This window comes from Cicer arietinum, chromosome 5, assembly GCF_000331145.2.
Source record: "Cicer arietinum cultivar CDC Frontier isolate Library 1 chromosome 5, Cicar.CDCFrontier_v2.0, whole genome shotgun sequence".
Classification (NCBI taxonomy): Eukaryota; Viridiplantae; Streptophyta; class Magnoliopsida; order Fabales; family Fabaceae; genus Cicer; species Cicer arietinum.
The window spans coordinates 74,201,462-74,227,405 of NC_021164.2; the positions used below are offsets into that span (position 1 = coordinate 74,201,462).

The 25,944-nt window shown below is 27.4% G+C and overlaps 4 protein-coding genes across 4 annotated transcripts in view; 2 read left to right on the forward strand and 2 right to left on the reverse strand.

Annotated features, from left to right (window-relative positions):
• Positions 1 to 2,210, reverse strand: part of LOC101508241 (two-component response regulator ARR12) — a 4,673-nt gene extending 2,463 nt beyond the window's left edge. The window contains exons 1-3 of the mRNA XM_073368341.1: positions 1,834 to 2,210; positions 352 to 504; positions 2 to 212 (exon numbers count right to left, since the gene is read on the reverse strand). Of these exons, the coding sequence (XP_073224442.1) occupies positions 2 to 212; positions 352 to 504; positions 1,834 to 1,945 (476 nt within the window). The 5' untranslated portion in view covers positions 1,946 to 2,210. The remainder of the gene's footprint in view (position 1; positions 213 to 351; positions 505 to 1,833) is intronic.
• A 4,485-nt stretch (positions 2,211 to 6,695) lies between these two features.
• On the forward strand, positions 6,696 to 7,040 carry LOC101503863 (zinc finger protein 3-like). The gene has a single exon (XM_004501729.2). It carries the CDS (start codon positions 6,696 to 6,698, stop codon positions 7,038 to 7,040), a length of 345 nt encoding a protein of 114 aa, XP_004501786.1.
• A 6,386-nt stretch (positions 7,041 to 13,426) lies between these two features.
• On the forward strand, positions 13,427 to 16,614 carry LOC101507927 (deSI-like protein At4g17486). The gene is made up of 3 exons (XM_004501311.4): positions 13,427 to 13,736; positions 14,197 to 14,484; positions 16,068 to 16,614. Exons 1-3 carry the CDS (start codon positions 13,598 to 13,600, stop codon positions 16,259 to 16,261), a joined length of 621 nt encoding a protein of 206 aa, XP_004501368.1. The 5' UTR covers positions 13,427 to 13,597; the 3' UTR covers positions 16,262 to 16,614.
• A 5,944-nt stretch (positions 16,615 to 22,558) lies between these two features.
• LOC101507611 (uncharacterized) lies at positions 22,559 to 24,131 on the reverse strand. The gene has a single exon (XM_004501310.3). The coding sequence runs from the start codon at positions 23,977 to 23,979 to the stop codon at positions 22,936 to 22,938; it is 1,044 nt and encodes a 347-aa protein (XP_004501367.1). The 5' UTR covers positions 23,980 to 24,131; the 3' UTR covers positions 22,559 to 22,935.
• Positions 24,132 to 25,944: the final 1,813 nt, after the last annotated feature.

Here is a 25,944-nt window from a genome sequence, read left to right on the forward strand (position 1 = left end):
TCCTGCTGATCTCAGTCCACCGCCACTATCGGAAGTAGTTTTGTCTCGGTTGCTGGTTTTGTTTTTCTCCTTTGGATCAGATTTCTTCCTCCTAATTACATGCTGCCAAATGTTCTTTAGCTCCTCGATTCTCACAGGTTTCAGTAAATAATCACATGCTCCATGGGAAATTCCCTTCATCACCAGCTTCGTATCACCGTATGCAGACAACACTGAAATCAAACATTTTAGAGCAACAAAACGAAGCGTTCACTGAACAATTGATTAATAATCATATCAATAAACTAGATTCAAAATGAAGAAGAAAAAAAATATGAACAGACGAAGATTACATAACAGATCTCCACTTACTTATGACAGGAAGGTCCATTTCAAGTCCGACAAGTTCAAGCAGCTTAAATCCATCCATGTCTGGCATGTGCACATCACTGATTACAAGGTCAAATTTGTCTTTGTTTTCTCTCAACATAGCCAATGCCTTTATTGCTTGACTAGTTGTGGTTACTGCAATCCCGAACCATAAGTAAGATAAAATTATCATTCTCAAAGAGCAAAATACGCATAACATATACATCCAAAACAAAAAGCAATTGTAGAATGTTAGTCAAAGAAAAATACTAATTGTGAAGAACTAGAGAGATTCTCAAATCCAAGCAATAACAGTTACAGGAGCCAGAGATAAGATAAGAGACAAGGAAAGAAAAATGGTTAACTATAAAGTGCATATTCAGTCCAGCCACTGAACAACATGAAATCTGTTCCCTATCAGCCACTTTTCATACTAAATCTACAAACAACAAAGCACCAATTATAGGATTCCCTTCAATGTTATCAATGGTGGATTATGGCAGCCAGCCAAAAATCCACCATATAAACATGCCGTTGTAGCCTATGGCAGAAACATGGCGGATATAATAAGTGTTGCGGCCTATGGCGGATCGCCATGGTGAGAATTTGACAATGTTGTTTCCGTTATCTATCAAATAAATATTTGGTAAAAATATGTTTGGATACATTATCCAAGCACCTATGCAAAGTATCCAAAGAAATCTTTTTATGAAAAAACTGGTATTGGTCCGATAAATGCCGTAAACTTTGAAATACAAGTTTTTAATATGGGGAGATGCTAAACAACAAGAAAAAATTTATCGTAAATCTCATGAATTGTGACGTGCTCCATTTTAAAGAAGCAATTAATAGTTATGTTCCTGATTTGTCGGAAATCGGGAGAGATTAGTCAATCAAAATGAATAAAAAAAATTCTTTTACTGTTCGTGAGTTATTTTATGTGACAAACAGCATTTCCCTTTAATATGACTTTGTGACATTTGAGTAAAAACTAAAAAGCTTAATTAAGTGATTATTTAACAAGAGTTTATGCATATATTGTTTCTACAACCAAAAAGGAAATAAAGATATCATTGCGAGTTAGTGAAAATAAGTCAATAACACTTTATGAACATATGATGACTTTTTTTTAGTCTTTGACCCTAAACTCTTTCATCTGAAATTCTGTGTCTAAGTTCCAATATCAACAATACAACATATTTTGTTGTCTACCTAAGTCTAAATGCACAACATACAAATGAAACCAAGCACTAGTTTTGTGAAGTCATTTTCTTAATTTGAATTTATAAAATTGCAATTATATATTTAAAAAAAAAAATACATATCTCTAATACATATACTACTATACTAGACTAATCATCATACATTATTATACATATACTAGACAAAAAGTATTATTATGCATAAAAATGAAGAAAAAAACCTAGAAACAATTGAATGAATATAATTAAGAGCAAAGTAAAAAAGAACAGATCTGAATCAGACCGTGGTATTGACATCTCCGGAGGAGAGTTTCCAAAACAAAGAGGCAGGTAGGGTCGTCGTCGACGGCAAGAACACGCATTCCGATGGGAAACCGGTCACTTGGATCATCCATTTTTGTTAACAGAGTGTGTTTGTTTGAGAAGCTCTGAAACAAACAAAAAAAAAAAGACGAGTAGTAATAATAATAATAATAATAATAATAATAAAAGGAAAGCCAATGAAAAACTATATTTATTTTCGAAATAGTGAATAATTGAAAGGAAAATAATGGGGAAAAGAAAAAAGGGGGGTGTGTGATTTGTGAAAGAAAGAGAAAAGAGTGGAATCTGAAATGTAGTAGTACAAGCTGTAAGGGAATCTGAGAGTAGGAATGGACGGTGATGCTGATGCACAAAACAATATTATAGTGCAACAAATACTTGTACTAGTAATAGTATATAGTATATAGTATATAGTATATAGTATATAGTATAGTATACTCTACATAATTCAATTCAATAATACTTGCGGAATTGGTGGCGCGTCATAACTACACGCTCATAAGGGAGTTTTTTTCCATATTTTATGGCTCAACATCACATATTGGATCCAACAGACCAGGTGGGTCACCATGTACCAAATGGGCTTAAGATTCAAAAATCACTCAATCATTTTCGATAAACTCTTTTTTAAAAAATAAAATAAAGGCTTAAATGTATTTTTTTTATTTCTAAAATAAGTTTTTTAGTTCCTATTAACTAATTCTTAGGACTATTCTGGTCATATGAAATAAAAATATAATTTTTAGTGTATACAAAATTGTCACACATGCAGTTTTTGTCCTTTACATTTAAGTCAATATATGTTTTTGAACGAATTTTTGTAGATTTGTTAATAATATTAGAAAAAAAATTAAAATTTGATTTTTAGGTGTTACTTTTATCTTGAGTTCTTAACATTTAAAAAACTCATATTTTATTTATTCTAAGTTAAACAAATTCTAAATGTTTGTGTACGAATTTTTTATAGTGTTTAAAACATGATTGCAAAAAAATTATTAAATTTTTTTAAAGTTAAAAGACAATTGAACGTGTTTAATTTCATATTTTCAATATAGACTAAAACTGTTTGTTGGATTATTTTTTCTAGATTAAAATTTGTACTTTTATTCTACATGAACAAAAAGTGAACATGAAAATTTTATAAGGACCAAAAAAATATTTAATCCATTAATTTATATTTGACTTCCTCAAATGACATAGAATTCTTTTTTTAGTTAGTCCCTTGTTCAAACTAATATTTCAAAATTTAGATTTTTAGTTTTTCAAAATTAAAAATAATAATAATAATTCAATTAGCTTCAACACACGCTGACATTGATAAACTTTTAATTGTGAGATTTTCGGTACATATTTTTTTAAAATAGTAGAATGGTTATGTATTGACTATATTAAATAAATCAAGCTGCCATTTAGACATATATAGTATAAGTATTTAAATAAAAAAAACTACTTTATATTTAATTTTTATTTGAACTAGTTTATATTAATAGTGCACGTAATTTTTTTGAGCTACTTTGTTTTAAAAGAAACACAAATAGAAAAAGGAGAATTATGTGTTGGTTCAACTTATACATTGACAATTGATCAGTGATGCCCAGAAAATGATAACTAGAAAGATCGAGTACAAAACAAATAAATACATAAATAAATAAATAAATAAAGAAGTATAAATAATTTATTTACTTTTTTAAGTCAAAAATAAAATAATAAACTACACTTAGGATTCTTTATATTTATATGAAATCACAAATATATCTTTTTATTTTATTTTATCAAATTAACCATTTATTTTAAAGGTCGTGCTAACAAATGCTCTTAGTTCTAAGGGTACTTGTTAAAAAACAAATAAAAAATAAGTTATGAGTGTAAAATATTTTTTACAATTCTGATGTATAAATTACACAATTTTTAATTTTTTTTACATTTAAATTCTTAACAAATGTCATTGTTAATATTTCTTTATCTTTAAATATAGTTACACAATTCAACAAACTTTTATCCTTAGCTTATTTCTATTACAAATTTGATATCAAAATTCTTACTTGATTGACTGAAAAGGTTACACCTTCAATTCATCAATATCATGTTTAAACTACATTATAACAATTGTTATAATATCTAAATCATCACAATTAATATGATGCTTTTAGTTTTTATTTAATATTGTGTCTTTGTCGTTGCACTTAGGGTTTAATTGTGGTCAAGATTCTTTATAGTTTATAGTATGTCATTCGATTATTTTATAGTTTATAGTATGTCATTCAATTATTATGTATACAAATTTGTATATATTTTTAAAGATAAAAGACTAATTTGACAACAAAAGAAAAATAGAAGTTCTATTTAGGTTAAATTATATTTTTATCTCTTCAATTATTTTTATATTTACTTTAGTACTTTAAATTTTTTTTCATTTTGTTTTGATCCCTTAAGTTACAAAAGTTAAACACTTTAGTCTATTAATTATTTTCGTATCATTTTAGTTTTTTATGTGACACATATAACACTTTAATATTTTAAATTATAAATATTAGACACTTTGGTTCGTAAATTACAAACTTTAGATATTGACATAAATGATCAAAATATATAATATTTATAATTTAAGATAGTCAAATGTTTAATATTTATAATTTAAGTTATTAAAGTAAATCAAAAATAATTTAATGAGGACTAAAGTGTCTAACTTTATAATTTAAGATGTCAAAATAAAATATAAAATAAAACTTAAAAAAATCAAAGTATAACCTAAAAATAAATTAAAAGATTAAAAGTATAATTTTGTAATCTATTTAAAATATTAAATTAAGTTAAATGGGCATTGAGTAGTTTTGTCATTACAATTTTTTATTTAAAAAAAAACTAAATAAAAGAAGCAAATTTGTCACATAAATACAAGATGCAAAGGGAGATTACTTAACAACGACAAAGGACATGTGTGCTGGCAGATAGACTTTCAAGTACAAAGGAAATTTGTTTGATACTAACATTGATATATACATGAGAAATGACAATGCTTAACTTTGTCTCCTATATACGATATGGGATTTGGATCCTCTTGGTCCTCTTGCTTCACCCAAAGGCCAACACCAAAAGGTTACCTTAGTACTCGATTCCAAAACTGGCATTGATCCCACAATATATGTCTGTCTCTACACGACCGATTATACCACATGCATAAACAAAGGCACGCTTAAATTGATGTTGATAAGTGAAACATTTGAGACCATCTAACTTATGAACACCTAGACATCATTGAACTTAAATGATTAATGAGGATTAGTTAATGATAAATTGTTTAAAGAATATGACTTTGAATATTGACTGAAATAATTTGTAATCAGATTTTACTTGCCCTCTGATTAAACTCTGAACTATTAGGTCTTAGAATCAAAGAATTAAAAAAAAATCAATAACGACTATTTAATTCAATGTACGAAAAATATTTAATAGAAGAATATTAAAATTATACTTTTCACCCTTATAATATTTAATGTCACATTAACTAAAAAATTATTTTCTTACCACTTTTAAAACAGAGTTAAAAATAATTATCAAAGATTTTGCTTTGATTTATTCCCTTTCTATCTCCTTTTAAAAAGATGAATCAAATTATTAAAATTTAAAATAATATCTCAAATAGTCCTAGTAGTGTGCTAAGCAAGGATCTTGACTCAGTGTAGTCATAACCAACGGTACAAATTTTACAATAAAACATTTTATTTAAAGAAAACAAAAATTTATCTTAAAATAAAATTAACCGGCCAAAATACATGTAACTACATAAAATAAAATATGATATAAACCAAATTCGCTAAGCACGTGACCAAACCAATAAAAACTACCGATCAGTCACATGGTCAGCAACATAATTTTCAATCAAACTCAAAAGCACACTATTATCAAACATAAAGCCATCGATTATCATCTCCTAGAACAATACTATTGGTTACCTTTTTGACATTTAGAAAAACATATAACTTAACCTTATTAAAAGGCCTGTTAAAAATATTTCATTAAAGGAGTACTGCAGGTGCCCCTTTTTCCAATGGGACTATAATTCCTATGTGTCAGTCTCACACAACTATATACTCTCTATTTTTTCATTTAAAGGTAGGTGGAGAGATTACCAAATTAAAATTTATGCAATGGAAACACTTGCCATGGCAGAATCCACAAGAAATTGAGAAACAGAAAACTATTGAAGAAGAAAAGGAGGCAAAGCTACATACTTTATTGTATCTCATTGATCGTAACAATGATTGTGATTGTGGGTGCATATGAGAATCCAAAACAATTAAATGTTTAGACAATGATTGTTTTTCTATATACATATTTTGTTCTACGGTGAATAATAAAATTTAATAAAAAAATTTACATACGTGGTTTTAAGGTATCACAGTTACGAGTATTCTTTTACAATTACTGCAAAAGAAAATTCTATAATTCACAAACACTTGAAGGTATAGACGATCTTACGATAAACATTGTGTATGCAATGACCTCCACTTTAATTTAGAGATTTTATTTTCGTGCTATTATACTACACAATAAAAAAAAATGTCGCACATAGAGATAGGACTAAAATTCTTACTCATACATAATTATCACACAATAAACAAATGTAAAAATCAATCAAGTTGGGTCCAGTGGAATGAATTAAACTACAATAATGTGGTGGACATTTGTTTGAAACTTCCACAAAAGAGAGTGATCAATTGCAAAACGGAGGGAAGTTTATAAGAACAACGCACATGATGAAAGGAACAATCATTGGTGTTCCATTTTTTTCATAATCATTTTCACCACCGTTATATAAGTATGGCATATTTACTAACCCTCCATGGTGGTGCAAATAGTAATAGTATTAGACCACTTGGAATTAAGGCTCACTCAATGATTCATAAGCCCTGTCATAATTCAACCAATGAGTTTGGAAGTACTTGTGGATATCATGGTTGGTCAAGGCCATTTATGAATCAACAACGTGGAATTGGAAAGCCAATGATGGAAATTTTCAACGAAATAGGATTATTATCATCACGAAAAAGTGTTGGTAGATTCCAAGGGGTTAAAAGTGACATGCTCAAACAAGGAGCTCCTTTGAATTTGGAGAGTAATAATCAAGAAGGGGAGAAGCACCTTGACTTATCCTTAAAGATCTAAACATAGGCTCTTATAGTATAGATTAGTCACAATGATGATTGTAAATTGAGGTTGCAGTTGCATATTCTTACTATACAGTAAATTTTGGTATTGACTAATTAATATTGTAGTTACCATTTCATTTCGGAACCTTCTAAAAAATTTATATTCTTGCTATTATTATGTCTATAATTATAAATGCGAATTAAAATTTAAAACTATGTCGTAACTTTTCTTGATCAATATAGCTAACTAACATTTAGCCAGTGTTATTTTGTCATTGTTGGTTATATTGTGTAGACCTTTTTAATGAGAGGTTCTGATCAAGAACTTTTATAATCTCCTAAAGTGTGTTTAAACAGATAATTTGAAATTTTACGAAAATTAGAATTCTAGTCAAATTTAAAATGTTTCAGTTAAATTTTTTTTATTTTTAATTTTTGTTGTTTGGATAAATGAGTTATTCTTTTAAAATTATACTATTTTTAAAAATTTTAAAAGTTTGGAGACAAAAATAAAAATTGGGCAAAACTGAAATTTTTAAACATTGAGGGACTATTTTGCAAAATTTTAAGGATCAATTTGCAAAATAAAAAATAAAAAATTATAGGAGCTTATATTCAAATTTTGAAATATAATGGCTCAAATTTGTAAACTTTAAAAAAATTATAGGGACTATTTCATGATTCATATATTATAAAGTAAAGTTTGAAATTCTTATGTTTTAGGTGGTATTTAAAATTATCTAATTTTTAGCTTTAATAAAATACCATATCAAATCTATTCATTTTAAAAGTTCTTCAAATTTATTATCCAAACAAAAAAATTTACATTGAATGATTTGAGTTCTCTTAAAAAATTATATTCCCTCAAAAAATTCTCTTATCCAATCGCATAAATTAATAAATTCTATTATTTAGTTTAAATCTTTTCTTCTTTATATATAAATTCTTATTCAATTTTCCGTAAAGTCTAATGTGCTGTGGTCATGAGTTATATAGTTTTGGGAGGTACTTTTCTTCCCTAGGCAATTATCTTTGATTTCTAATGTAACATATAAATCAATTTGACCCTATCAAAATCATTAATAATTTGTTTGTCTAAGATCTCAACAGTGATGTATGAGTTTATTTACTATTTTTTCTATTAAAAAAATTCACCAACAATTTCAAATCTATTATGTTAAATTAATTTTTTTCGGGTCAACAAATTAACTTTTTTTCAAAATCACCCAACCTATCTATATTTTCTTATTCAATACAAGATTTTTGTACCGTGCACCCCTCCACCTTTACCTCCCACCCCCCATCCCCATAGAAAATACCATATTGCCCATAATATTATTTATAAGAACCCCAAAAAAATTATCTTCTCTTTTTTTTTTACCCATTTTCTTCGAAAATTTGAATTGTCTGAATCACATATTTGTAATCATTCGAACCTTTGAAACATTCGAAACTCAAAAGTAAGATAAACTTCGAAACTTTGAAATTTTCGAAACATTAATTTTCCAATTCTTCAAAAGTTTCCATGAACGTGAAAATTTCGAAATACAGAAACCTTCGAAACTTTCTAACATTATGAAAGTTTCAAAATGTAAAATTCAAAAACATGAAATTTTTCAGTTTCGAAACTTTTGAATTCATGGAAAGTTCCAAAATTGTTTCCGAAGTTTGGTCTTCAATGAAACTTTCAAAACAAGATTCGAAAGTTTGGGAACAATAAGAAAGTTCCGAAATGCATTTTTATTTTTTTTAGTTTTTTTTTCTATTTTTTTAGGGTTTAGGAACTGATGCACATGCCGATGATATTCATGATGTAATAAATTTAATTTCAAAAATAGTAATAAATTTTAAAAATTTGAATTATAAATTTATAGTAAGAAATAGTAATGAATTTATATTGATAAATTTATAGTAATAAATTAATAATAATAAATTTATAGTAATAAATTAATAGTAATAAATTTCATACCTAATTTCAAAAATAGTAATAAATTTAATTAATGATAATATTATAAATTTATTTTTCAATATAAAATTTTAATTCTACAGACAACAAGTATTTTTTGAAATAAATTGAAACTTTTGAAAGTTTCGAATTTTTTGAAAATTTTAAAATTAAATTACTTTGAAAATTTGAAAGCTTTGAGCAATACGTTTCGAAAGTTTCAAATTCATCGAAACTTTCAAAAGTTTTGATGATTTCTAGAAAAAACTTCGAAACTTTTAAATTTATCCAAAGTTTTGAAAGTTTCATAACATCTTAGAAAATTGCATTTTTAAACTTTGACATTGATTAAAAGTTTCAAAATTTGTTACAAATTTTGGAAATTTAAGTTTTGAAAGTTTTATATTTTAACAAAATTTTCGAAAATGTCAACAAAATTTATTTTTTTATATTTCGAAAGTTTGAAATTTTTAAATGTTTAGAAAGATTTTGTAATTTTCCAAAATAGGAGTAAGAAAATTTTTTTTTTTTGATGATTTATACATAATAAAAAATAATGATACGGTATTTTTGATTAAGATGAGAGATAGGAGCTACAAATGGAGGGCTGTACGGTCCAAAACTCAGTGAGATAACTACTATGATATTGTAAAAACATACGAGCAAATATGGGACCGGATAAACAATAACCTAAAAATATACTAATAATATAACACAACGAGCCAAGATGATAAAATTGGGCCTATACAATAGTTTGGGTCGACAATTGTTCATGTTCTAATTGCACGTCGTCTGAATTCTCTGCATTTGCAATTAGCGTCTTGGTTTTTCATGGCGCATGCGGCTTACGTTTGTGGTGGAGATCGAAATCAGAAAACTGAGCCTTACTGAATTGTTGTTCCTTTTTTGTTAAACAAAAAGTCAGTTAAAAATCGTTGTCAGACTGATTTATGTTCCCTATGAATTCCTTTTAAAATGTATTAAGGGGTCTATGGTCTGACATGATCTGATCTATTTAATAAAAAGGCTAGGCTCAAACCATTTTTAAAGCCTATTTATTTAAATAGGTCATACTCAGACTTATAAAAAAGCATATTAGGCCTGACAGGACGACCTATATATATTTTATTATTTATTAATATTATTTATTATTATTATATTAATAATATTATTTCCTATTTTAAATTCTATCAATTAAGCAATTACTCAGTAAACATTCTATATTCAGTAGTTGTTCTATATTCGATAGCATTCCATATTTTGTAGTCATTTCATATATAGTAGTTGTTCAATTAGTCAATCACTCAGTAGTCTTTCATATTTGTTTAAGAGGTAATAATGAGTGCGTTTGTTTCAAAAAAAAAATCAATTATTTGACACAAAAAATTATTTTTTAGGGTTCAAAGGATGTTTGTTTCATATTTTTTAAAAATTATTTTAAATAGGCTTTCAGGCTAGGCCGAACTTTTAAAAAGGCCAGACCAGACCGGAAAAAAAAAAAAAAAAAAACCTATGATAGGTCGTAGGCCAGGCTTAAGCCTAAAAAATAAATCGTAGGTCAGACTCAGACCTTTCAAAGCCTGGCCTGTCCTGACCTATTCCCACTCTTATTCATCACTCCTATTCATCAGTAGCTTTTTTATTCAAAATCAATAGCAGTATAGTATGTAGCTAATGGGACTCTTACTCCAATAAATAATAATAATAATAATAATAATAATAATAATAATAATAATAATAATAATAATAATAATAATAATAATAATAATAATAATGCTTATTTTAATTTTAAGCACTCATAAAATCTTATGATTTTAGAAAATATATTATGTATCTAATCATATATTTACTTCTAAAATTAATTCTATTTTTGTTTGATAGATGTAACTATTAAAAGATATTTTTCTATTTTTAATTATGTAAATCATAGAATGCACAATCGAATGAAGGATGAGTAATTGAATAAATTATTTGTTAGAAATATAAAGAATGATTAATTTAGTAGTGTTGACAATGAAAAATCATTCAATTCTTTTATAATATGAAATATCGTAAAGGAAAATTATAATTTGTAGAATTTTTTAAATATTTTGAGTTTATTTAGTCATTATAGTTATGTATTATATAATAGTTAGTAATATTTTCAATGGTCTAAGAAAATTTATAAATCTACCGCTGTTCAAAATAAATGCCATTTGTAATCAATTAGTATAATTTACATTTATTTTATAAAATTATTTTTACTACTATTGTTGTTAGAAATATAGTGTAATAAATATTTCAGAGTCGCGCACGTAACATTGATTATATAGTAGAATTGAAAAATAGTTTAAATTACCTTAAAAATAAAAATAAAATGACATTAATTTTGAAGCAACTTTTTTTTGTTGTTAAAGTGACGCTGTGATACCAACTGAATATAATTATGAGACACACAACTTCTTTGCGCCTTAGAGTTAGTTTGGTGCATAAAAGATAAAATAATTGTGTGTTAGCGTTTGATGAGACAATAGTATATAATGAGTTAATCTTAAAATTATTATCCTGAATTGCTTCAAGATATGAATTCTGCAAATATTCAAATGAGAACTAACACTCATCTTTTTTTATCATGCTATTTTGTTACTAAGTTTTGATTCCGGCTAAACTCTAATTTTCACTCTCAAATTGATAGTAGTTTTGATCACAATCTCCTTGTCATATGCGATAAATGTTGGTTTGATCAATGCAAATATATTATTTTGACCAACGTCATCTTTACTATTTATAATATTTGGCATTGTATAAATCAAGCCCGTTTTGAAGGCAATATCTTGTTTTTCACACTATCGTTAATAAAATCATAGTTGTTGTATCTTTATATGACAATCACATTCCTATTACAATTATCAACCCTATTCAATAATTTCAAATTTTTAAGTACTTTCAAGTCGGATCTCATCTTCATAAAGCGCCTACCATCAAGGAAGTGATTTGGCGCCCCCAAAGAGTATTATATTAAATGTAATACTAATAGAATTGCATCTGGATGTCCTAATTCACTTGTGGAGGTATTGTTAGGCACAACTCTGTTTCTTCTTTGGATTATTTTGCTGTAAATTTAGGTATTGCAACTGTACTATATGACGAGCTCATAGGAGTTCTAATTGCTATTTAAATAACCTTTGAGAATGAGTGAAAATTTTGATGGATTGAATCTGACTCGTAGTTGATAAATCCAACTTTTAAGAATACCAACCTTGTTTATTGGTCTATTAGAAACGAATGGCTTAATTGCATTGAGATGGTTAACAGGACAAGATTTACTATGTTCATATTTTAGATAAGAGAATCAATGTGCAGATAAAATTGCTAATTTGGTTATCCATATTGTTAGCAATGAAATATTTGTCCTTATAGTATTTATGATGTTTTTCAATATAAACATATTTAGTTTTTCTAAATATAAATTTTACTAATGTTTGTATGTGTTTACTGCATTTTTTTTCCATTCAATGTGGTTTTATCCTTATGATTTTTTATGTTAAGTTTTTAATTAGACAATATATAATGCCCCAAATGATTGTTATCTTGAATTTTCGTATAGTCTCTATAATTTTTTTGTATATTTTTTTTTTAATCTTGTTTTAGAGTGTTGCAAATGATAAATGATAATCTTGGAGTGTCAGATTAATTATGTGATATTTATGCACTCTATTTTTGTTTACAAAAGAAAATTATCTTGAATTGAAATTAGAGTGGAAATCAATAGGATAAGAGAAGCAAATAATTTGTTGATTTATCCTTATAAAATATAATTTAAATTAAAAATTCAAAATCTAATAAAATATAAATTAAAAATACAAAACAAAATAAAATATGATATTAAATTAAAAATAAAAATATATATGATTTATTCACAAGAGTAAATTTTAATTTATGTAATATATAAAATTGAAAACCAAATGACATAGAATATTTAAAAATAAAATTATTATTAAAATTAAATAATACGTATATTAATTATATTTTTTAACATTAATATAATTCTTTTATTATTTTATAAAGATAGTTTTATCATTTAAATATAATATATATATATATATATAATAAATTAGTCATATTTTCTTAATTAAAATTATTTATTTTGTAGTGTTAAATTTTTTAATTTATTTAATTATTTGTTTTTTAGTTAATTTATAATAAAAAGTAAGAATACTATATAGAAATAATTATTTATAAATTTTATTATGAGGTGTATATAAAAAACATAGTATAATAAAATAATATTACATATTAATTATTATACACATATATATGATATATATTAATCTATATTGTATTATATGATTAAAAAAAGAAAGTTGAAATGGGACGATAAAGACAAGAGACACGAGAAGGACAATTATTATGGTTAGTACAATTTGCAATGATAATAATAATAAATAAATAATAGTGGAAGGTGGGTGAAGCAAGCCAAGGCGCTTTCGGCCGCCTGTGGATGCCAAAGGTGCATCTATCCACAGAATCACATTACATAACACTAAATTTAAAGCATTTCTACTTTATTCTTTTTCTTCCACAAAAAATTACAACTTTCTATTCCATTCATCTTCCCAACCTCTCTCTCTGCCTGCTACCACTCAACAATGTTTTTTAAACTTGTAACAGGACCACGGAAAACTAAACCAGGCACCGTTCCTGTTTACCTTAATGTCTACGACCTCACACCGATTAATGGCTATGCTTATTGGCTTGGCCTTGGTGTCTACCATTCAGGGGTTCAAGGTTAACTAATCTCTAACCTTCTTTCTTTCTTTCTTTTATTTTTTATTTTATAACATTCATAATTTTTTATTTTTTATCGTTGGTTAGTTAGTTAGTTACAAGTTAGGTTAATATTTGTTTTAGTTAGTTGAGTTTATTCAGATTTATTCACCTTATATTTAATTTCAATAAATTAGATTATTTAGAAACCTTCTATTTTACTTATTTTGATAAATTTCATTATTTATCGGAATCAATTTTTAAGATAACTAACCGTCACTTTTTAGATATAGCTGGAGTTTGTTATAAATTATAAGCTGACTAGTATATTGACTACAAGTTAGTTAGTTTGAACATGATAACGGGATAAAGCATATCATATTTATTGTAATCAATTTTTTCATGGAATTCTTTTAAAAAAATTCAATATTTCTTTCAAATATTTTGCTGGTGAAGATTTATATTGATTTTACTACTGCAGTTCATGATATTGAATATGGTTTTGGAGCACATGAAAATGACACAACTGGAATTTTTGAAGTGCAACCGAAAAACTGTCCAGGTTTCACTTTCAGAAAATCAATTTTCATTGGAACTACAGATTTAGGTCCAAGAGATGTTAGGGCACTTATGGAGAAACTAGCTCAAGAGTATTCTGGAAACTCTTATCATCTCATCTCCAAAAATTGCAACCACTTCTGTCATGATGTTTGTCTCAAATTAACTGGAAAGTCAATTCCTAGATGGGTAAATCGACTTGCTAGACTTGGTAAGAAATACAACATATATATCACTCATTATTATGTAAACCTTACCTTTCAAATGTGTTTACTTTGTTTAAATTACCCTTCACATGCTTTTCCATTTTTAATTTTGTTGGATAGAGTTAGAAACCTAATGTTGAGTTTGAGTACAACAACAACCACCACCGAGCCTTATCCCACTAAGTAGGGTCGGCTACATAGATCAAACAACGCCATAGCGTTCTATCATATAGCATTATCTCGTTCTAGTTCATTAAGCAGTTGGTCTATGTCATAGAGATTCAACGAAGTTTTATGTTGGTTGTCAACTACCTAACACAACCCTTTCCTAGTGTTGAGTACAAACTCGTTAATTTTCTCAGCTCAACCCTCTTAAAGCGCCTGCGCCTTTTGGCCTTGATGCTTGGGACTGTGTTTGGTATAAACTCATTTGCTCAGTTCAGCCTTAAGCGTTTGCGCCTTTCGAGCTTGACATTTGGAGATTTTGTTCAGTACTAATTCGTTAGGTTCTTGTGGCACGACAGGCCTGGTTACTCTTAAGGAACTAGTCTGCTTGAGAAGGCCAACGACAGATTCTACGGACCAATCCCATAAATTGTGCATGTCAGGTAGATTGGGAGGGGAACATTCAAATTAATGTGCAGGAAGCATGATATGTGTACCCTATCCTTAAAGGGACCGTGTACCCTCAAATTAGAGTTGGGTTTGGGACAAAGGTAGGACTCAACCCTAGATGCAAAAGGGAAGTACAAAAGCCAAAAGAAAAAAAGGAGAAAATGACATATTCTACTTACATCCCAAAATATTAGGTTATTCCTCCAATTAGGACTCTATTGACTCTATTGGTGGCAGTGACTTAGACTTGTGTTCTAGACCAGAACACCTAGTATGCTCATGTGCAAATGATGAACAAAAGAACAAATCTCATAGTAATTCACAAGCATTATTCGCTAAGAAACATGCTTAATCTGCAGAATAGATTCCCTTTGCAATTTCATATGCTTTACCATTCACTTGCATTGATTGATATATTGTGAGATTCTTTTACATTATGAAGAGTAAACTCCGATAACAAATTTAATATTAGTACAATCTTTTTAAATTTATGTGATTTAGTAAACTATGTCATATACATAGAAAGAGAGCTAGTATCATGCTTTATTTTAGGAAAATATAAATGTTTGCTTATTGTTGGATAGAATTACCTTCAAACCTTGGATAGACTAAAAGTGATAATAAATAACTTTGATGCTAGTTTGAAATTTTTATTATACTAAGTTTAACATCTTAAATCACTGGCTGATTTTGCTTATGCTATTTTTTTTCTAATCCTCATTTATTATGTATATATATTACTCTGGAATGAAATATAAGTAAAAAAGATAACTGAAAAGTTGATGTATCTGATATTAATTTTTAATCAGATATATCAACTTTTCAGTTACAATTTTTGCTTATATTTCATTTCGGATGGAGTACTTGTTATGTAATTGGTATTCTTAAGTTGTATCTTGTAAATAAGTTAAATAAATAGTAACCAATTCTTGATTCTAATTGTAAAATATTCTGTTCTCCATAATATATGAAGGTTTATTTTGCAACTGTGTTCTCCCCCCTGGCTTAAATGAAACAAAGGTTCGGCACATTTCATCCGACAAGGTACAAGAAGGAGAAAAGAGGAAAATGAGAAGTCATTCCAATCCTCAAGGTTCATCAAGACAGTGCCTTCCTCCATCAACTTTGATCAAAGCTTCTTCAACATCAACATTAACAGTAAAGTAAAGTAAAGCTTTAACAGGAATCAGCCTAAAAAATATAGGATTTGAGAATTATGTAAGCAACCAAAGATGAATCAGGGCAGAAAGTTGGTTATTTGATCCATCTTTCTGTTCTGTTGTATTGTATATCATTCTTAGTGTGGCAATAGCTAATGTGGAATGGTTGCTTTGTTTTTGTCTATGTTCTTTTTTAAGATGCCTTATTTCATCTATGAAGGAAAAGTTTACATTTCCTACATTAGGAAGTTTTGAATTGACATGTTGGAGCTTATTTGATGTTTAAACACTTTTAAATTATTTAGAAGAGTTTATGTAAACAACTTATAGTTTCTATTAAAACAGTTTAATTTTATTTTATCTTTTATTTTTAAAATAGCTTATGTATAACTATAAACCTTTACTCCATCCGGACTTAATTATATGCAAAAAGGTGTCTATATGTGTTGGACTCGATTAGAAACAAATATTAAGGAATCTATTTATCCACATTTAATATTAGTATTATGTATATGTCGTTAAATATAATTCCTATTCTGAGTAGATTACTAATTACAATTACAATTAAGATAATTAAGGATAGATTAGTAAATATAATTTTTTACATGAAATTAAAAAAATTAAATGCACTTACATAACTATCATCTTTAATATTGAGTGTGTAAGTATACATTTTTTCTTACAGATGAGTTTAGAACTAGTATACAATTAACGTTTAATAAAATTGTTTATCTCAAATACCACGTTAGTAAATCTTGATTGAGATCTAATAGGAAATACAATGCAAGAAATACTGTGAGCCAAGGAAAATTGTCTATTGTTGTTCTAGTCCAAATTTGATGAAATATTTGCTTCATATACTGAAAAAGGTTGTGTCTCCGTGGGTGCGCCCCAATCTAAAGTAGTGAAAAACTTTAAATTTATAGGATATTTACAAATGAATTTATAGTTATGTATCTGGTATATTTGTTATGGTCTCCAATAACGAAGAGAGTGTATGCGGATAAGAATTTGGGCATATTATATTGTCAAATGGGCTTGGGGGGTTTAGTGGATTGTAGCATATGAAATAAGAAAATTTTACCCTTTATCCCCATCTTTATATTTGTACCCCACAAATTTATAAAAATGTCAAAGATATCCTCATTTTTTTTTTATCATTTCATCGTTTCTGGAGTCGGTAAACAGATTTTCGGTAAGTAAAAGTTTTTCGGTAATTTCTGAAAAACTATTTAGAAGAATTTCGGTACACATAGTGCTTTCGATAAACTTTTTTACAAGTTTTCCGGTACATAAGGTATTAACCAGAAAGCTCAAAAAAAGATTTCCGATCTAGAATGGAAAAATGTGTATTACCGAAAAACGGGTACATAAAGTCTTTCCGTAAAATTTCATAAATAAGTTTTTCGGTACACACTTTTTTTTAATATACCATAATTAATAATTAATACATCAGAAATATTTTTAAATAATAATGCACCATAAATAATTAATATATCATAAATACACAATTAAATATTTAATATATCACAAATAATACACCATTAATAATTAATACACAATTAATACATCATAATTAATATACCCTAAATAATAATTAATAATTAATATATCTGGGATACTGTGTCAGTTCACCCTCGCCCTTCTCATTTAACCTCCTAATGCTACCGTCAGGGATAAATATATGAGTGTGCTCCTTCAAATCATTATCTTCCATTATAAACCGTCATCTTCCACGCGATGTTGTCGGACGAACCCTTTCCGAAGCAGCATCCATAGACGATCACATATTCTTGCTACAACATTGTCGTCTCTACGTCTAGTCCTATCTATTGGAAAAAAAAAATTAGTTAAAATCAAATGAATTAAATAAATACTAATATAATAAAAAATAAAAAAAATAAAGATTAATTTAAAAAAAATCAAACAACTACTTGAAAACTCGTGGATGTAGTTTTCTGGTAGATTCCAAAAATGTCACTGAAGTTTGTCGGTAGTATATTTTTTTCTGGAAAACTTAAAATAAGTTTATCAGTAGTTTTGGATAACTTCAAAAATGATTTTCGGAAGTGATGTTTTGTACCGGAAAACTTTTTTTAAGTTTTTCGGAATTGAAGTTGTGTGCCGAAAAACTTAAAAAATGTTTTCCAAAAAAAAGAATTTGTTGACACTCACTCGTGTGTTTTGAAAATGTTGAAATGAAAAAATAAAAAAATAATCATTTTTACTATAATAAGAATATTTTGACCATTTTATTTATATTTTGGAGTATATGGATAAAAGAGATGTACACGGTCAAATTTTCATGAAATAAGAGTTACTTTTTCCAGTCCCAACATGTGCAGAAAGTATTAACCAAAAAAAAGATAAAACATGCAAAAAGTAGGCATTTGAAAAAACTACTAAATTATGTGCATCCGCGTGCGTGTTATGGTTAATTTATGCGGTTTGAATGCACACTTACGAAAAACATGAAATATTTACACCAGAGAGGGTAAGGAAAAGCAATGTTCATATGAAATTAAGCATGTTTAGATAGAAACTGAACAAAAAAGCCATATGGAGCTTTTTTAGAGTCCAAAAAATAATTGATACAGTTGGCACTTTAGCCCAATAGAATTGATTTGAAGATAATTTAAAATGTTTAGCCGATCTGTTAAGTGGCCATAACATCCACAACTTTTTTTATATATTTATATCGATTCCTTTAACCTCTGTTTTTCTAATACAATTATTATAATTTCAAAGCTTATCTTTATTGAAGTCGTGGCTGTAAAGCATATAAGCAAAGCAAACACTGCATCATTGGTTACATATTACAGCCTGTTCTAAATGTTTTTTCTTTTCCAGTTTGCCATGTAACTGAAATGTTTTTTTCAAAGGATTTTGTATACAACCGAACAGTTTTCTCCAAACCTCATATATGGGACCCCTCTCTCACCTTCTATTTTTATCCAATAAAATTATTATAGACTATTTTCATTTTTTTTTCTTCATATTTTGTTAAATCTATATAACTAATACATGCAACTGTTGTAGAGAATCCATGTCTTTAAATTTGGGAATATTATTCATAGTTTCATCGAATTTAGAAACTCGGACTCTCTATTTTTATATCCACCACTCGAGAATATTTTTGCATAACTATATTTTATAAAAACAAAAATAAATATTCCAGCAATATAAATTTTTTGTTATTACTAAAATGTATACACAGGTTGCACTAAAAAAAGAACACTTATCAACAGGTAAACACGTAAAATCAATCCAACGATGAAGTTATTAGCAAGCATAATGATGACAAAATCACAATTCATTTAAAATCAAATGGAAATTTCTTTGTGGCTTACTATCATTTGGATAATTGGATACTAGACCTTTTAATTTATAATTGTTTAAGATTTTGGACCATTTGCAATTACATAAAAATATCCAATTAACCCCTAAATAAATAAAAAATGCAATAAGTAAAAAAATCAAATAATTATATATATAATTTTATAGTCTTCATAAAATTTCAATATTTTCATCTTTGTTTTTAAGTAAACTTGTATATATCATTTTAGATATTATAATTATTCTCTTGTAAAAAATTAGATAATTTTTTTTAAGATATTGCAAGTTGTAGTATTCTAGACTGTTATTTACATCACAATTCTGTTAAGTGTTATGGGTTGATTTAGCAACCCATGTGGAGCTTGCAATTAAATTCCTGGTCTATTGGATCTAATACTTTAAATTCTGCATTATTTAACACTTATATTATTTATGGTAAAAATGAAATTATCACCCTAAGACCGTTTTTTTAACTTTTATAAATGGTAATTATCCTAAGACGCTTTTAAATAGAAACTAGGGTTAAATCACCATCATATACAAATATACTTAATTTATCATTCACCTTTTGCCTGTTACTTTACTCTCATAGCGTAAAGAATAATCTGGTGATGAAGGGTCGAGTACGTGCTAAGGTGTACTTGTTTTTTTTAACATAAATTTGAATAATGTTAAGGTTGATTCTAAGTCTTAGTCGTGGACCACACGAGCTAGGAATTGAATTTGCCGACTATTAAACTAAATATAAAGACGTTTTTGTATTGTTTATTATTTTCTTTGCTATTAGGAAGAAGAAAAAAAAGAATTTTCTTTGCGAATCTAAGTAGCTCGTGAGAATCCAAACAAACAGTAAAATATTCTAAATCATTTTTCTTAATCAATCATCTCCTTATTATTATTTTAACATTTAGTAAACAAAATAATTTTTTTTTTAACTTTTCGCAATTATTCAAAGTCATTCGGCAGAAAAAATCTTCAAATGCACCTCTTAATTAATTTCTTTTAGTTGGTTGAAAAACAATCGACATTTACTAGTTAAGTTAGAGTTTATAGATTATTTTAAGAAAGATTTTATATCTCATTAAAATTATAAAAAAATATAATTATCTCTTTTTAAATACATTTTTTTTTAATTCATAAAACAATACTTTTACTTATTCGAAACAATAGTGACCGTTTAGTTTGATAGTTGAGATCTCAAATTTAATATTTGTTTTAACAACAAAAAAAATCTGTATATTTTTTTAAAAGGTTGGATCATATACTCAAAGGAATGTGTCAAATCCAAATTCCAAATTAGATCCCAAATAGCCAAATTAGCAAGGCAACCGAAAGCACATAGCTCCTACTTTGACTTTAGATCTTGGTGCATTGGTTATTTCCAAATTTTTAAACTCTAGCCCGAGTGAAAAGTATCATATTTTTTTTAATGCAAAGACTAAAGAGCCAAAGTTGTTAATTACACTAACTGGCATCCAAAAATTCTCAATGTGTAAACCAAAATTTCAAAATCAGTTTAGATTTAAGAAAAGGACTGAAAACATCTTACTCTGTACACATGTTAACATTCTTTGAACTAATATTAATCGCATACACAAACCCATGTGCATGAATCAATTTTTTGTTGTTCATTACTATACCCGATTTGATAGCCAGCTATCATATATAATTTGTTGTCAACAGTAACAAAATTCTATTTATAACGGTGTATAGGAGCTGTATAGATCCATGAACATCCTAACTTTATTATAAAATTGTTTTGCTAACAAATGTTTTAATTAATTGCAATTGTTTAAGATATTCAAAGAAGATATTTATTTAATGATAAGTTAATTAAGTATATATTTTCAATATGTTAAATAATATGCAACAAATTCTTTTAAAAACTTAATTTTCTTAAAACTTGTTTAACAATTTACTCTTAGAATTTACTGCCACTCTCATTAGTATTTATTATTATAAAATAATATTCTTCTGTTATTTGTTTGAGAATCGAGATTAAGATATTTTTTAATCCATCGAAACATCTTTTATTAAAAACCAAAATTATAAAAATTTACACACAAAACTTCAAAACAGATGTTACATCGAAAATATAACTTGAGGTTGAAACAACGACATTATTTGAAGAAAATAAGTCTAAGCCACACACGAGATCTAACAAATTCTTGATTTTGGCTATTTTTTGATACACCAAAATAATCTTACATTATTTAGAAATCAAAATTATTAATAGTTTATACTTTGTACTAATAACAAATCTGTAAAACTTTACACACATGAATAAAAAACAGTGAATAACTCGAAAATATAATTTGAGTTAGGAAGAAATATTAAGAAAACAATAGAAACGGTTTTATTTTGACCCTAAGAAGTCTTTAGCAATAGTACGTAAGTATATAATATATAGAAAAAGTAAATTGTATTGACCAAGCAAAAAGTTAAATTAGTGAACAATAATAGCTGGCAGACAGGCTTGAATTGAAATTAGTGTTGTTCACAAGACTAACAATTATCTTTGAGATAACAAACTTTTCTTCTCTTGTGGTCCACACGACGAACAACCCACCCGTTAGGCAACGCAACCATCCACTCCTCTCTGTCTCTTTGTATCCAATTTCTTATGCATTTTTCAAGTATTGGTTCAGTTGTCAACTAATACAACCGTTCATATTCATTCTTGCTGGAATTGGTCAACCAACTTCACACTTTTGTTATTACAATGCCATTTGCAAATTCATCCATATCAAGAATTGGTCATACCCCTTTTCATAGATTGCATGCTACGTGACTCTACCATGTAAACAAACACATGCTTAGAGTGCACACCACCTGACCCGCAAGTTGAACTTGCACACCAAATCATGTAATAATCTATTCTAATCACAAGATTATGTTGATTTTGCTGTAAACTACTACTATTCAACTTCACTAAGTCATTAAAAACAAAATGAAAGCAATTGACTAATTCATGTAATAATCAATTTGATTCTCATTTTCACAACAAAATAGGTGCAAACAATTGAGTTCTAAAAGAAATGTTACAATGCAATAAGTTCCACAATTCTTAAGATAATACAAAGACCTCAAATCCAACTACTGCTATCTATGATCTTCTCACTTGTAAAGAATAATCTGTTGAGATCTGCCATCAAATCATTGAATACTCACGAGCTTCTAAATTCTAAACTAAATTTATTCAATCTCTATGTTCACAGAACAAATGGGTTAGTGTGGATTGAAAAAAAAAAACTAAACTTTAACTAGTTAGCATCATTATCTAATTAAAAATGATCATAGAACATAGGAAAATGCCACCAGAAATAGAATCATAATCACCACCATTCAACGTTTCCAAGCATAAACAAGCAAAGAAAACCCAATTGGAACAACCAATTCATTCTCTTCAACACTAGACCATTCCAAAACAGACGAACTTGCACCAAAAGAACCACCCGAAGAAGCCATGGAAACCGATGAAGACGACCAACTCTTACCAATTTTCCCCAACTCGTAAACCCCCAAATTATTCAAATTCTGCTGTGTCCACAAATTCATCAAACTCCTCTCTCTAACAATTTGTTCTTCATTGTTCTCATCTTCTTCAAATTTAAACATGAAAATCGCGTGTCCATCGTTGTTATCTTTCACAAACAACCAATTATAAACATCCCATGAAATCTGAACAGGTACACCATCAATTTCAACTCTTTCATTTCCTCTGAATTTCCATTTCAATCTCTTAATAACCAACACTTTTTTCCCATCCACACTGAAACAAAGTCTAGAATGATCCCTTCCACCACAATCAATCTGAATCTCTCTCATTTTCCCACCAAATCTCGCTCTAGTAACATAGATTTTGTTCGCAAAAACGTGTTCCCTCTTTAACACCAAAAATTGTCCATTTTTGGGTTCTTTAGCTTTGGACTTAGCGTAAGCGTCTTTGTTCGAATCTCCGATCAAAAGGGTCATTTCTTTGTCGACGACAACAGCGAAGTAGTAACCGGAGTTCGGGTCGGGTCCTGACCCGAATTTAGCTTTTGAGAGGTTCCAGAAAAGGTGAGTGTTTGAAGAGAGTTTCTTTGTTCCGTGTTTTTTCCAGAAAATGAAGGGTTTGATGTGAAGATGAAAAGAAGAAGAAGGGTTGGGTGGTGGTGGTGGAGAATCGAATGGGTGGTGATGAAGTTGAACGTGAAGAGAACGACCAAGAATGGAGCGTGACCAAGTCAAAGAAACTAAACCTATGTCGGTTTGGTAAAGATAGGTTGAGAGATTAGGGTTGGTTGAATTCGACGGCGGTGGCGGTGGCGGCGGCGGTGGAGAATGGTGGTTGTCGTCGGTTGTTGGAGTGGGGCGGAAACAAGAAGGGAAAGGAGATGATGACATTTTTTGTATTTGATTTTTTTGAGGTTTGTGTTTTTTATTTTTTGTAATGTTTTTGGTGATATAGAAAAGGAATCCAAGGAGAAAAAAGGATCCAAGGAGAAAGGGTTTTGTTTGAAGAGTGAATTGAAGTATTAGTTTTTTTTTTTTTTAAGGAATGGAGGAATTTAGATATGGGGTTGGGTTTTTATGGAGTGAGAATTTGAGATACTTTATTCACTAATTCTTTTTCATGTTAATGCCTTATTGTTGTCATGTCATAGTTACATGTGAATAAGAGTTGGAATCTCAACTTGGGAACTTTGTTTATTCATATATACATTGGACCGAACATTATCGTTTATCGCCACTTACCATTCTAGTGCAAACATTTTTCACTTTTTACTGCCTGTTAATATCTGTTACTACTAGTATAAGGAAAAAAAATAATAACTTTTTTGTTTTGTTTTAAATTATATAGTGTTCTTAAAACAAAGAATCGGATACTCTACACCATTATTTCCATTTTCACCTATTTATCTATTTTTATTATTCTTTTTTAACTATTTTTTAATACTTTTTTAAAATAATTTGTGAGAGAGATTGTGAAAGAAAAATTGGGTACAAGATTCAAATTCGTTCTTACTAAGTGGATATTTGATTGTATTTTTGGAGGAGATCAAATTAATTTTAAAGATATAAATTTGATTTTATTATGTTTAGGTAATATTGAGTGAAATTGATTATGTTTTTAAAAATGATTTTAACTTAAAATTGTATATTGTAATTTTTTTACTTCAAATATTATTTTTATAAAATTTATTAATCAACTTACTTTGACATAAATATATATATTATTTTATATTTAATTTATTTTTAATTAATATCAATTTTATAAATCAATTATTGTCACCGCAAAATCAAATAGATTAATTTAAAAATTGGTTGAATAAGTAAAACTAATCAAATGGTTGTTTTAATAAATTCTGAAATCAATACTTTCTATCCATTTGTGCTTAAATAAAGAAAGTCTTATAACGAGTGAATTTTAAAAAATGTTATAGTTAATAAAATAAAATAAAAAAAATTAAATTATTTTTCTAAAATTTCTTATTTTCTTTTTACTTTCATGAGGTCGTAAGAGAGATACAATCCTTTGAAATAAAAATAAAAAAAATATTTGATAAGAGTTTAGATTCTAAAAAAATAACCATTTATCAGATGTTTTTGTATATAAATTTAAATATATAGAATATAGTTAAAAGTTTTGTTTGAAAATATAATATCATAGAAAGTTAATTCTAATAAAATAATACTTAAAGTTATTAATTACCTTAGCAGATTGTTTAGCATTAATTTTTTAAAAGTAATTCTTTTTCATTTTTTTAGTTAATATAAACTTTTTATTGATATTTATTAATTCATATAGGGTGGGTGGTAATGAATTCAGTCAACCGACTCAACCCACCTAATCCAACAGAAGTTTGGTAATGGGAGATAATTGGTTACTATTGACTATGATATTTTAATCAAGATTACTATAATAAATTGTTATTATAAACCAATACTTTTTGATAAATTTAAACTACAATAAACTTAATTTCTTTATTGATTGTTATAATAATTTAATATAAATATTTTTCATATTAATTATTATCTTTCAACTAATTAAAATTGTATTCATGTTATATTATTGGTTTGGTGATTAGATTAGATAAATTTTAAAATTAAATAATATAAAAGTTGTGTGTTTGATTTACAATAAAAATAACATTAACTATTAACTTTGACAGTTGAAAAAAAAAACTTAAAATTTATTTATATTTAAACAAAGAAACAATTATATATACAAAAAAAATCAATGTTTTAAATGATAATGCATGGAAAGCAAATTACATTAACGAATATGAATATTTTACGCGAAGTCAAATTAAAATTGTAACATCCAAATTACTAAACAAAATTATATTTTATAAATGCTTTTGGCAT

What these genes read in the sequence shown, in the direction of transcription:
- LOC101503863 (XM_004501729.2), top strand. Translation starts at nt 6,696, where the DNA reads ATGGCATATTTACTAACCCTCCATGGTGGTGCAAATAGTAATAGTATT.
- LOC101507611 (XM_004501310.3), bottom strand. Translation starts at nt 23,979, where the DNA reads ATGTCATCATCTCCTTTCCCTTCTTGTTTCCGCCCCACTCCAACAACC.
- LOC101507927 (XM_004501311.4), top strand. Translation starts at nt 13,598, where the DNA reads ATGTTTTTTAAACTTGTAACAGGACCACGGAAAACTAAACCAGGCACC. An exon ending in CTACCATTCAGGGGTTCAAG is followed by an intron (nt 13,737 to 14,196) that starts GTTAACTAATCT and finishes TTACTACTGCAG; the next exon opens with TTCATGATATTGAATATGGT. An exon ending in AAATCGACTTGCTAGACTTG is followed by an intron (nt 14,485 to 16,067) that starts GTAAGAAATACA and finishes TAATATATGAAG; the next exon opens with GTTTATTTTGCAACTGTGTT.